Source organism: Solanum pennellii, chromosome 11, assembly GCF_001406875.1.
Source record: "Solanum pennellii chromosome 11, SPENNV200".
In the NCBI taxonomy this organism is placed as follows: domain Eukaryota; kingdom Viridiplantae; phylum Streptophyta; class Magnoliopsida; order Solanales; family Solanaceae; genus Solanum; species Solanum pennellii.
Window position 1 is genome coordinate 64,870,913 of NC_028647.1, and position 12,083 is coordinate 64,882,995.

A 12,083-nucleotide genomic window follows, 5' to 3' on the forward strand; every position below is an offset into this window, starting at 1 on the left:
TCCTGTTGGCTGACTTCAGTTAGACTATGAAATACTGCTTCTTAAGTCTTTTAGAGGGGTATATCTCTTCATCGTCCGTCTATAATCTGATTAAGTATTTGGTAACAAATGCACAATTTTGGGTTCAAAAGGAACATAATTTATTTGTATGCTTACAGGTGGTTGTGGAGCTTGTGTTGTTCTGATCTCAAAGTATGATCCGAAGTTTAAAAAGGTGGAAGATTTTAGTGCGAGTTCGTGCCTTACACTTCTTTGTAGTTTAAATGGTTGTTCAATTACTACAAGTGAAGGCCTTGGGAACACCAGAGATGGTTTTCACTCTATTCATGAAAGGTTTGCCGGTTTCTATGCTTCTCAATGCGGCTTTTGCACTCCTGGCCTGTGTATGTCACTTTTCTCAGCTCTCGTCAACGCTGATAAAGGAAACAAACCCGATCCTCCACCAGGATTCTCTAAGCTTACTTCATCTGAAGCTGAAAATGCCATAGCGGGAAACCTTTGTCGGTGCACTGGCTACCGGCCCATTGCTGATGCCTGCAAGACTTTTGCTGCTGATATTGATATAGAGGATTTGGGGTTCAATTCTTTTTGGAAAAAGGGAGACTCCAAGGAAATGAAAGTAAGTAAATTACCTCCCTATGATCCAACCAAAAATTTTAGTACATATCCTGAGTTCTTGAAAAGTGAATCCGCCACGAATTTGGACTCCTCAAAGTACCCTTGGTACAGTCCTGTTTCCATTAAGGAGCTATGGAGCTTGTTGAACTTCAATGTGACGGTAAATCGTGGAAGCTTTAAACTCGTCGTTGGTAATACCGGCACAGGTTATTATAAGGAAACTCAGAGATATGATCATTATATTGATCTCAGGCACATTCCTGAACTCTCAATCATCAAAAGAGATCAGACAGGCATTGAAGTTGGAGCAACTGTGACTATCTCTAAATTCATCTCAGTCTTGAAAGAGGAAAGTCATATCAATTTGGGTTCATATGGGAAGTTGGTATCCCGAAAATTGGCTGACCACATGGAGAAGATTGCTTCACCATTTGTTAGAAACTCTGCTAGTGTGGGAGGAAATTTGGTCATGGCACAGAAGAATGGTTTTCCTTCTGATATCGCTACACTACTTCTCGGGCTTTCTGCTACTGTTAGCTTGATCACCAGTCATGGACCTGAAAACCTCACATGGGAGGAGTTATTATCAAGACCACCACTAGACTCAAAGACTGTGCTTCTAAGTGTTCGCATCCCATTTAAGAAAGATCAAAGTTCTCACCAAACTCATTCTAGATTTTTGTTTGAAACCTATCGAGCGGCTCCACGACCTCATGGGAATGCATTGGCATATGTAAATGCTGCGTTCCAGGCTGATGTTTCTCACTGCAATAACGGCGTCCTTATAAACAATATCTATTTGGCGTTTGGTGCGTATGGCACAAAACATGCAACAAGGGCTAAAAAGGTAGAAGAATGTCTAACGGGGAAAATGTTGAGTGTACATGTTTTGTATGAAGCACTTAAATTGGTAAAATTAGCGGTGGTACCGGAAGATGGCACTTTACACCCTGAGTACAGATCAAGCTTGGCCGTCAGTTATGTTTTTGAGTTTCTTTATCCCTTAACTGATGTTCATTCTTCTATTTCTGATGGTTTACTGGATGGAATTAATGACATCTTAGATAAGGAAGTTTCGGAAAGTAGTAATAATGGTTGCATTAGTCAGGGGAGAAAACAAAAACTGCTATCTTCTTCTAAGCAGGTTGTGGAGTTCAGTACGGAGTACTCTCCAGTAGGTGAACCGTTGAAGAAGATCGGAGCTGCCATGCAAGCTGCTGGTTTGTTATCCCCTTTTAATATTTTATTTCATCTTGTGCATGTTAAGTACAAAATTTCATACCAATTTTTCCTGTCCTTGACTTCTGGTTTTTGACATTTAAGGCAGCTATGTTGTTTGGACACTTCAAAAATGTTAGCATCCAACAAGGGTGGAAACGTTTTTGGAGGATCCAGCAACATAGTTAAATTGAAAATGATATCTGATATTTAAAGTGAAATTTACACAACTAAAGTAATAGCAAGTACAGGAGGGAAAGTCTATTCTAAGAGATATGAGATCGGGAAAATAGTTTACTTTCTCTCAGCTTTGGATAAAACATTGCGTTAGGATTTATTCGACACCTTTGGTACAACTATAGGTACCATTATTTGAGGTGTTAATACATATTTTTGCCAAACTTTATTGTGTGTTTTGGATAAAACATTGTGTAAGGAGATGAAGCTTGGGATTCGGTTTTCAGGTGTTACCAATTGGTCATTCTTCTCCTTTTTTGTTGCCCTTGTTGTCATGTTTTTGTTTTTCTTTAATATAAAATACCTTTTCTGCACACCAGTTTAACTATAACTTGTGTCTGCAACATTCTGAACTTTAGGTGTGCTGGTTTACATAATATTTTTCAGGCCAAGCTGTTTATGTAGATGACATTTCTTCACCACCAAACTGCTTGCATGGAGCGTTTATCTACAGTACAAAGCCATTAGCTGGTGTCAAGGGAATCCAGCTTGAGCCTAATCATTTAACAGACACCACCATAATTACTTATAAAGATATCCCAACAGGAGGGGCAAATACAGGAGCTGTTACACCATTTGGCTCCGAGCCTTTATTTGCTGAAGATCTCTCCCGTTGTGCTGGTGACAGAATTGCATTTGTGGTGAGCACTTCAAGTTTCCTTCTTCTGAGATTGGTTTTTATGCAATGTTAATTTCTCATACACTAAAAAAACATTGAAATTTTGAACTTTTTTCTTATGTTGTTGAAACACCATAGGTTGCGGATAGTCAGAGGTCTGCAGATGTTGCTGCAAGAACGGCCCTCATTGAATACGACACAACAAATGTAGATTCGGCCATCTTAACTGTTGAGGAAGCTGTTGAGAAATCTAGTTTTATCCAAGTCCCTCCACCTTTTCAGCCTGAACAGATTGGTGATTTCTCAAAAGGAATGGCTGAAGCTGATAAAAAAATTCTCTCTGCTGAGGTACTTTTGTTTTCTCTACTGTTCATATTTGTTTTTTGTTGCTCGGATTCTTCAAAATCATTGTGGTACCCATAGTGGATCCTCCAAAATGCACTATTGGAGGATTCAGGCACGCAGCTGGTGGCATTTTTGAAGAGACTGAGAACATATCATTGTTTCAATGGTATCCTAAATTTGATTCCTAGATGGTGATGTATGCTAAAGGTTCAGACATATTACTTATCGTTGCTTTTCTATTCATTATCCAGTTAAGATTCGGTTCCGAGTACCATTTTTATATGGAGACACAGACTGCCCTCGCAATTCCAGATGAAGACAACTGCATGGTTGTTTATACTTCAAGCCAGTGCCCTGAGAATTCACAGAGTGTGATTGCCAGTTGTCTTGGTGTTCCTGCACACAACATCCGCGTAATTACAAGAAGGCTTGGAGGTGCCTTTGGGGGCAAGTTTGTCAAAGCAATGCCTGTGAGTATACAAAAAAGAAATAGTAATAATAACAATTTTCTGACACTGATGTTAAAGTTTATGTATAATTCTAGGTTTCCACAGCCTGTGCACTAGCAGCATACAAGTTGAGAAGACCTGTCAGGATATATGTCAACCGGAACAGTGACATGATAATGACAGGAGGACGGCACCCGATGAAAGTAACATACAGTGTAGGATTCAAGTCGAGCGGAAAGATCACAGCATTACATCTTGATATATTGATAAATGCTGGGATCACAGATGATTTAAGCCCCGTCATACCATTATCTCTGATGAATACACTAAAAAAATATAATTGGGGTGCCTTGTCCTTTGATATACAAGTATGCAAGACAAATCTTACCAGCAAAACGATCATGCGGGGTCCTGGGGAGGTGCAAGGATCTTATATCGCCGAAGCTATAGTAGAGCACGTCGCAAGTTTACTGTCGATTGAGGTGGACTCGGTCAGAAATGAGAATGTTCATACATTTGAAAGCCTTAACTTATTCTATGGTAACGTTGTGGCAGAAGGAGAATATACATTGCCTGGTATCATGGATAAGTTGGCAGTGTCGTCAAGCTTTTTCCAACGAAGCAAGATGATAGAACAGTTCAACCAGAAAAACACATGGAAGAAAAGGGGTATTTCTCGAGTACCAGCTGTGTACAATGCTTTGCAACGACCGACACCAGGAAAAGTCAGTATTCTGCAAGATGGATCAATTGTTGTGGAGGTTGGAGGGGTTGATGTTGGCCAAGGGCTATGGACAAAGGTTAGACAGATGACTGCCTATGCTCTCGGTTCAATCGAAAGTAGTTGGGCCGAATACCTTGTCGAGAAAGTACGAGTCATACAAGCAGACACCTTAAGTGTAGTGCAAGGTAGATTAACGGCTGGTAGCACCACATCGGAATCAAGCTGTGCAGCTGTTAAACTTTGCTGTGATATCTTGGTTGAAAGACTGACCCCTCTGAAGAAACAGTTGCAGGAAAAAAGTGTTTCTGTTGATTGGCCAACGCTGATTCGCCAGGTTTGTTTTCAACATTTCAACACTCCAAGTCACGCTTCTCACAGTCGGTCACTTTCTGTTTTCTGGATTGGTTTTTGAAATCACTATGAACTTGTATTCTTAAGATGTTCTCGTTGCAAGTGACACCTTATCATCAATTATTTATCTTGTTCTTAAACATTTCGCCGCATCCAAAAGAAGTCGTGATGCCAAAGATGCTAAACTTGAATTAGTCAGAAGATAAAATTCTCTGAAGTTATATTTGATATCATTATTCTTCTTTTGCAGGCACAAACACAATCAATAAACTTAGCAGCAAATTCTTATTATGTGCCAGAATTCTTGAGGTATTTAACCTTCGGCGCTGCTGTCAGTGAGGTAAACTTGTTACTCCTATCTGTTTTTCTTGTTCCATGCCTCAGTCTCCTACTTTAAAACATATTCCCCTTTCAATACGTAGAGAAGATCACCAAGATTTTGCTGAATTTATTCCAAGAGCTTAGTTCGAATCAGTATATCGGAATATCAATACTGATTGGAATATTAGCACTGATCCGATCAGGCTCTCTTATTGAGAATGCTCATATATTATGCCTTGAAGAGGACTCGAACCTCCACCCGCTTAAGCATGAGATTTTGAGTCTCGTGTTGTGTGTATCATTTCACCACCAAGATATCTTGAAAGTGAATCGTATGCAATGACTATCAATTTTCAATATATATGAGTACACAACACTCGGCAGGGAACTCCGGTTGTGGACCACTTTGCAGCCAATATATCTTCATATGTATAACTAAAAAAAAAACTCTTTTTTGCAGGTGGAGATAGATGTTCTGACTGGTGAGACTACCATTTTGCAGTCGGATATTATTTACGACTGCGGACAGAGCTTGAATGCAGCTGTTGATTTGGGACAGGTTCTTCCCTTCATCACAGATTCTAGATTTTGTAACTAGAATTCGCTTATACAATTAAGAGATGCATCATACACTCGAACTGTTATTCAAACTTCAGAACTATCTGCTTCTTAATCACAAGATTGTTCATAACTGTGGTGATTGTTTTTCTTTTCCTTGCTACAGGTTGAAGGAGCTTTCGTACAAGGAATCGGATTTTTCATGAATGAAGAATATGTTACAAATGAAGATGGGTTAATGGTCTCAAATAGCACTTGGACATACAAGATCCCAACTATTGACACCATACCCCAGAATTTCAATGTTCATCTCGTAAACAGTGGACATCACGAACAACGTGTTCTCTCATCCAAAAGTACAACTCTGTTCTTCATTTCCTTTAGCTTTACCATGTGTCATATGAGTTCTCCATGTTCTTGAGTTCACAGGAACGCAATAACTTTTGTCCAGACTTTGTATAGATATATCGAGAAATCCACTAAATATCTATAAATACTTGTTAGTGAACTATGTTATCATTGTATATATACTAACTTGAGCTCAATGCAGGAACATATAAACTTCAAATTCTGAATCTGCTTTAGTTCATACAAACCGTTGAGTCTTATTATAATCAACTTTTTTGCAGCATCTGGTGAACCACCGCTGTTTCTGGCAGCTTCGGTCCATTGTGCAACAAGGGCAGCCATAAGAGCAGCACGTGAACAGCTCAAACGTTGGGACAAGCTCAACGAGTCTGCTTCAGAATTCTATCTAGATGTCCCTGCAATATTACCAGTTGTGAAGACACAGTGTGGCCTGGATTATGCAGAGAAGTTCGTAGAAACTTTGCTGGCTCGGTAATCCACTTTTTTGCAGCATCTGGTGAACCACCGCTGTTTCTGGCAGCTTCAGTCCATTGTGCAACAAGAGCAGCCATAAGAGCAGCACGTGAACAGCTCAAACGCTGGGACGAGCTCGACGAGTCTGCTTCAGAATTCTATCTAGATGTCACTGCAATATTACCAGTTGTGAAGACACAGTGTGGCCTGGATTATGCAGAGAAGTTCGTAGAAACTTTGCTGGCTCGGTAATCAACGTGCTTCAAATGATACTAAGCTATGTTGCTCAGACTCTGTAGAATGTTGTATGCACTCATGTTGATTCCTCGAAAAATAAATATTACTTTTTGAGGATCTGACATGCACCGTGAGGCCTTTCCGAAAAGATCACAATCAATTCCATGATGATTGAGCTTATGATGATCACAATCAATTCCATGAGCTGTATTTTATTAGATTGTATTGTAATAAAATGATATTGTCCATTTTTACATGTCCACTATAACATTGAGTTTATTATATATATTCAAAGGATGATATAGTAAAATTTATTATGTCTGATGATGAGTTTCTTTAGAAACTGAAGTCATTCCTTAAGCATAACTTATGGAATATCACTACAACAAAAATAACTTTTAGCGACTATAAATAAACACATTAATAAAGAGTGCCAAAGTCTTTACCGACATTAGTTAAGTGTCATTAGATCCAAAACCTTTAGGGACATATACAAAGAGTGCTATTTGCCGCTAAAAATACATATTTAGCGGAAATTGTAGCAATTGCCGCTAAAGCTCATTTTTGATGTAGTGCACTACAACAAAAATGTCGCTAAATAGCGGCAATTGACACTCTTTGTATATGTCCCTAAAGCCTTTAGCGACATTGGTTCTAATGACACTAAACTAACGCCAATAAAAACTTTAGCACTCTTTATTAATGTCAATATTTAATGCCGCTTAAAGTTATTTTATCGCAGTAACACAAAATAATGGCTATCCCTATCAAATCCTCTTGCCTTTCGGGTCCATTAAACCTTATATGACTTTATAATATAACCAATCATTATAAGCAAGAAATATTTGAACTAATATATTACGTACTATTTTATGTTTGACCATATTGTGCATTTATGTGACAAACTTTAGTGTTAAAATCTAACTATTTCAAGATTCTTGGTTTTTCTTTGAACAGTTTCTGATATAAAGTTCATTCGTTAATCTGTGGGATAATGTATAAGTACCCTTTAATTTATGTTCGAAATTTTAGAGATATATTTATACTATATTAAGGTCTTATTATCCTCCTGTACTTATATTATTAATAATTTTCTACCCCTTTTCGGTTTACGTGGCACTATCTTGTGGGTCCAACGCTGATTGATTTTTTTTTTCAAGTTAGTGCCACGTAGGCCAAAAAGGGGTAGAAAATTACTTATAAAATAAGTTCGGAGGGTAATAGGACCTTACTATAGTATAAGTGTGTCTCTGAGTTTTCGAACATAGGTTGAGGGGGTACTTGTGCATTTTCCCTTAATCTGTCTATATCAATCTCAGTGTAAATTTAGAGATTGTATAACAAAAAGATAATAATACTCTCTTCGTCTCAATTTATATGAGATAGTTCGACTTGATACAACGTTCAAGAAACAAGAAAGATTAATCATGATTTAAAATAAATTATAGATATTTGTGTGCTATAAATTATTTCACTATAGGTAAAATATGTATTGTAAAGTTAAATTGCTACTAAACAAAAAAATATTATTTTTTTCGGACGGACTAATTAAATTAGGACATGTGACTATAGTATTAGTTGAATTTTAGATGATTAATAGAGAAATTAAGAGGATTGAGTGAATTAGAAGTTACATTGGAAGGTAGCTTTAGTGATAAATAAATAAATCTCTTTGAAAATAGGAAGATTTTTTTTTTTTGACTTTTTTAAAAAAAATTAAAATATTCATCCCACATGTATAGTGAATATAATAAATATTTTTAGTACAATCATTGAGCTTATTATGATCACAATCAATTCCATGAGCTGTATTGAATGACAATTCACACGTTTAGTAGGTGTGATGGACAATATCTGATCTTTTTATTTTTTTTATTATTTGTTGTCTCGGATTCAAAATTTAAAAATTTAAAAGTTAATACGATATAAGACTTAAAGTAGAGTGATTTTATTAATAAAAAAATATGTTAAAATAAAAAAGTGAGGGATGTGAGCCCTAAATATAAAGGAAACAACTTATATAATTCCGATTTATTTTTATTAAAAAAAGATTTCACTAGATAATCAGACAAGTAAAAATTCACTCTAAAATTTATTGAATATCTTTCGAACACGCAATGTATATCTTTCAAATGAAATAAAGAAGACTCATTTATGTTATCGATTGAAAGTTTGACTATATGTCATTTCCGTTTGAGAAAATGTTCATGCAAAATTAAAATTATTTTTTTCTTTATAAATAATGACATGGATAAATCTTTTCAAATAATTTTTTTAAAGAATAACATAAATATATCTTTTCTGAAAGTTCGATACATATTTAAATTTTTTCGCGAAAATAAAAAGGTTTGACTGAAAGAAAAGTAACATCACAACATGTAAAGCACATGCAAAGACATAAAGAAGATTTCTCTTTAATGTTTAATCTAGAAATAGATAGAGAGAAGTAGGAAAGTAATTACATTAAATTATACTCTAATAAGTAGACCTACTATAATAATTATGACATGACCGATTTAAATTGGTTGAATTTTTCTCAATCATCATTTGAAAATATTTTCTTCAAAATAATATCACATTTTACATGAGTAATTTCAATAATTTTGAAGAAGATAAGATTTTTAAGAAAATATATCTGTTGATTTTTTTATATTGAAATTTTCATTAGTTATGTTTGCATAGATTACATAATTACAATTTTCATTTAAATGTTCTTAAAATAATGATTTTAAAAAAACAAAATAATCTTTCAAACTTTTGAAAGTTATTAATTAGAGGATGCGTTTAGTACGGAAAAAAAAATTTAGAGGCAAGTGTCAAAAACACATTGAACTATATTAGCTTTTTTTAGTTTCATACCTAAATTACTATTGAGATTGTGAGTTTCATATCTAAACCATCACTTATTAATTTAAGAAAACCTTCATCATATGACATTAATGCCGACCTCCAGAGGTCGGAATTGAATAGCGACCAAGCTTTTACCGATCTAAGCTGGGAAGTCGCTTTTTAATCGATATTTCAGAAAATATCGACCTCCGAAGATCGGTATTCACCGTTTTTTTAGTAGTGATTCCACATAGATAAAATATTACATCTTGAATTTTTTTCTCAAACAGTAATATATTGATAAATTAATTTTTTTTTAAAATTCGATAATATATTTAAACATTTTCCCTATAAATAAAAGTACTTGTTGGGAAGATTGATAACATCACAACATGTAAGGGCATTAAAAAAAGGTCTCTTTTATCTTTTACCTATATAAATAGAAGTGTGGAAATAGTAATCTTAAATTTGTATAAAGTCCTTCACCTAATAACTATAATTATGACCTGAGTGGTTCAAAATTAAAAGTTGGAGATATTTTCTTTTGAAAATAATCATCACATTTTACATAATTGTGAGCTTCATTTTCCCTTTATAATGTAGCATAAAGTTATTTGTGTTAAAAGTCAAGTTGGTGGGATACCCCAATTTTTATAATCCAAGATTCTAATAATTGTGATATTTTTCAGCTCATTTTGTAGAAGAAAAGTTGAAAAAGATAAGATTTTTGATAAAGGGTATGTGTCAAAGTTAAGCATTTCAGCTATCCAAGAATCTTGATTTAAGAAGCATTGGTGTTATAAAGTAAGCATTTGGACACCCAATGATCTAGATTCTTGATTTTTCTTTCAGTTGTGATATTTCTTTTAGCTCAGTATGTAGAAGAAAAGTTGAAAAAGATAAGATTTTTAATAAAGGGTATGTGTCTAACTGAACTGTTTAAGCTATCTATGAATCTTGATTTAAGAAGCATTGGTGTTATAAAGTAAGCATTTGGACACCCAATGATCAAGATTCTTGATTTTTCTTTCAGTTGTGATATTTTTTTAGCTCAGTATGTAGAAGAAAAGTTGAAAAAGATAAGATTTTTGATAAAGGGTATGTGTCAAAGTTAACTGTTTCAGCTAGCAATGAACTTAAACAATTCAAGATTCTTGCTTTTTCTTTTATTTCTGTTATTTTTCAGCTCAGTAGGTTGAAAAAAAGTTGAAAAAGATGAGATTTTTGATAAAGGGCATATGTGTCAAAGTTAACTTCTTCACTGTTTCAGCTAGCCAAGAATCTTGATTGAAAAAGCTTTTGGACATCCAATTCAAGATTCTTTTTTTTTTCTTCAGTTCTGGTAATATTTCAGCTCAGTATATAGAAAAATTTTGAAAAAGATGAGATTTTTGATAAAGGGTATGTGTCAAAGTCAACTGCTTTCAGTGTTTCAGCTAGATAACAATTTTGATTCAAGAAGCTTTTGTGTTAAAAAGTCAAGTTTTTGGATACCAAATTTGTATAATTCAAGATTCTAGTTTTTTTTTTTTCTAATTCTGGTAATTTTTCAGCTCAGTAAGAGAATAAAGTTGAAAAAGACTAGATTTTTTGTCAAGGGTATGTGTCATTGCTTCAACTAGCCAAGAATCTTGATCTAAGAAGCTTTTGTGTTAAAAAGTCAAGCTTTGGACACCCAATTCAAGATTCTTAATTGTTTTTTTCCAGTTCTGGTAATTTTTCAGCTCTGTAAGTTGAAAAAAGTTGAAAAAGACTAGATTTTTGGTAAAGGGTATGTGTCAAAGTTAACTGCTTCAGTATTACAGCTAGCCAAGAATTTTTTATTCAACAATCTTGTGTTAAAAAGTTAAGTTTTTGGACCCCTAATTCAATTCAAGATTCATGTTTCTTCTTTCACTACTGATATTTTAAAAGACAATATTTTTTTGTGAAGGAGCTAACCATAGAATTTTGATTTTAAGGAAGCTATTGTAGTGATGGAGGAAAGACAGAAAAAGGGGAATTTGGTGTTTGCTGTTAATGGAGAGAGGTTTGAGTTGCCATCCGTTGATCCTTCGACAACTTTGCTTCACTTCTTGCGCTCTGAAACTTGTTACAAGAGTCCTAAGCTTGGTTGTGGTGAAGGTAATGCTCTTCTTTTCTTTCATCACTCTGTTACATGTATAAATATGTATTTCTTTTTGAGCAACCGCGGTGTTCAAGCCTGTTTATGCGTCTCGACTAGTCTCAAGGGTACCTTGTCATCTCCCACCATCCCACCAACACAACCTTGAGTAACTCTGTCTGTCAAGGCTTGGACAAATAAGAAGAAATATCTAGTGTTTTTTACTCCGTTGAAATTTTAAGCTGAGATCTCATGATATTAATCTTCCTAGCGTATACTATACATTTGTTTTTGGTGCTACTATAAAATTAAGAAGCTTTGGATTTCCTTAAAACTTGGAATTTGATAAATTCTAGTGTACTTCTCTTACGCACCCGTCATATGCAGAAAGCTTATGATAACTTATTAGGAATTCCTTTGATGCTTTTTGACATTTCTGCATTCTGTGCTATTTAAGCCTTTCATGTCCATGGAAGGGTGTGGTGGAACGGTAAAGATTCTTTCGCCTCTAAACAAAAGTCTCTGGTTTCAAGTGTTGGGAGTAGGATACTGTATGCTTAATTGTTTCCAGTCAATGAAATCTTTCATTGTGTTAGAGGATGATCAGCTTATATGGACTTGCGCAATCCTCTCCCCCCCCCCCCCTGGGGA

General features: G+C 35.1%; 2 protein-coding genes across 10 annotated transcripts in view; both read left to right on the forward strand.

Moving 5' to 3' along the window:
• LOC107004068 (abscisic-aldehyde oxidase-like) overlaps window positions 1–6,796 on the forward strand; it is a 9,960-nt gene extending 3,164 nt beyond the window's left edge. For all 5 annotated transcript variants that reach the window (XM_015202291.2, XM_015202290.2, XM_015202289.2 and 2 more), the window contains 9 exons: window positions 159–1,838; window positions 2,461–2,714; window positions 2,831–3,040; window positions 3,289–3,507; window positions 3,582–4,544; window positions 4,812–4,901; window positions 5,343–5,441; window positions 5,607–5,796; window positions 6,070–6,796. In XM_015202291.2, the coding sequence (XP_015057777.1) occupies window positions 159–1,838; window positions 2,461–2,714; window positions 2,831–3,040; window positions 3,289–3,507; window positions 3,582–4,544; window positions 4,812–4,901; window positions 5,343–5,441; window positions 5,607–5,796; window positions 6,070–6,284 (3,920 nt within the window). In that variant the 3' untranslated portion in view covers window positions 6,285–6,796. The remainder of the gene's footprint in view (window positions 1–158; window positions 1,839–2,460; window positions 2,715–2,830; window positions 3,041–3,288; window positions 3,508–3,581; window positions 4,545–4,811; window positions 4,902–5,342; window positions 5,442–5,606; window positions 5,797–6,069) is intronic.
• A 3,126-nt stretch (window positions 6,797–9,922) lies between these two features.
• The window catches only part of LOC107004066 (abscisic-aldehyde oxidase-like), a 9,272-nt gene continuing 7,111 nt past the window's right edge, over window positions 9,923–12,083 (forward strand). The window contains exons 1-2 of one of the 5 annotated variants that reach the window (XM_027912799.1): window positions 9,923–10,065; window positions 11,290–11,452. In XM_027912799.1, coding sequence (XP_027768600.1) covers window positions 11,305–11,452 — 148 coding nt within the window. In that variant the 5' untranslated portion in view covers window positions 9,923–10,065; window positions 11,290–11,304. The other 4 variants (XM_015202281.2, XM_015202283.2, XM_015202285.2 and 1 more) reach the window with 4 other exon arrangements.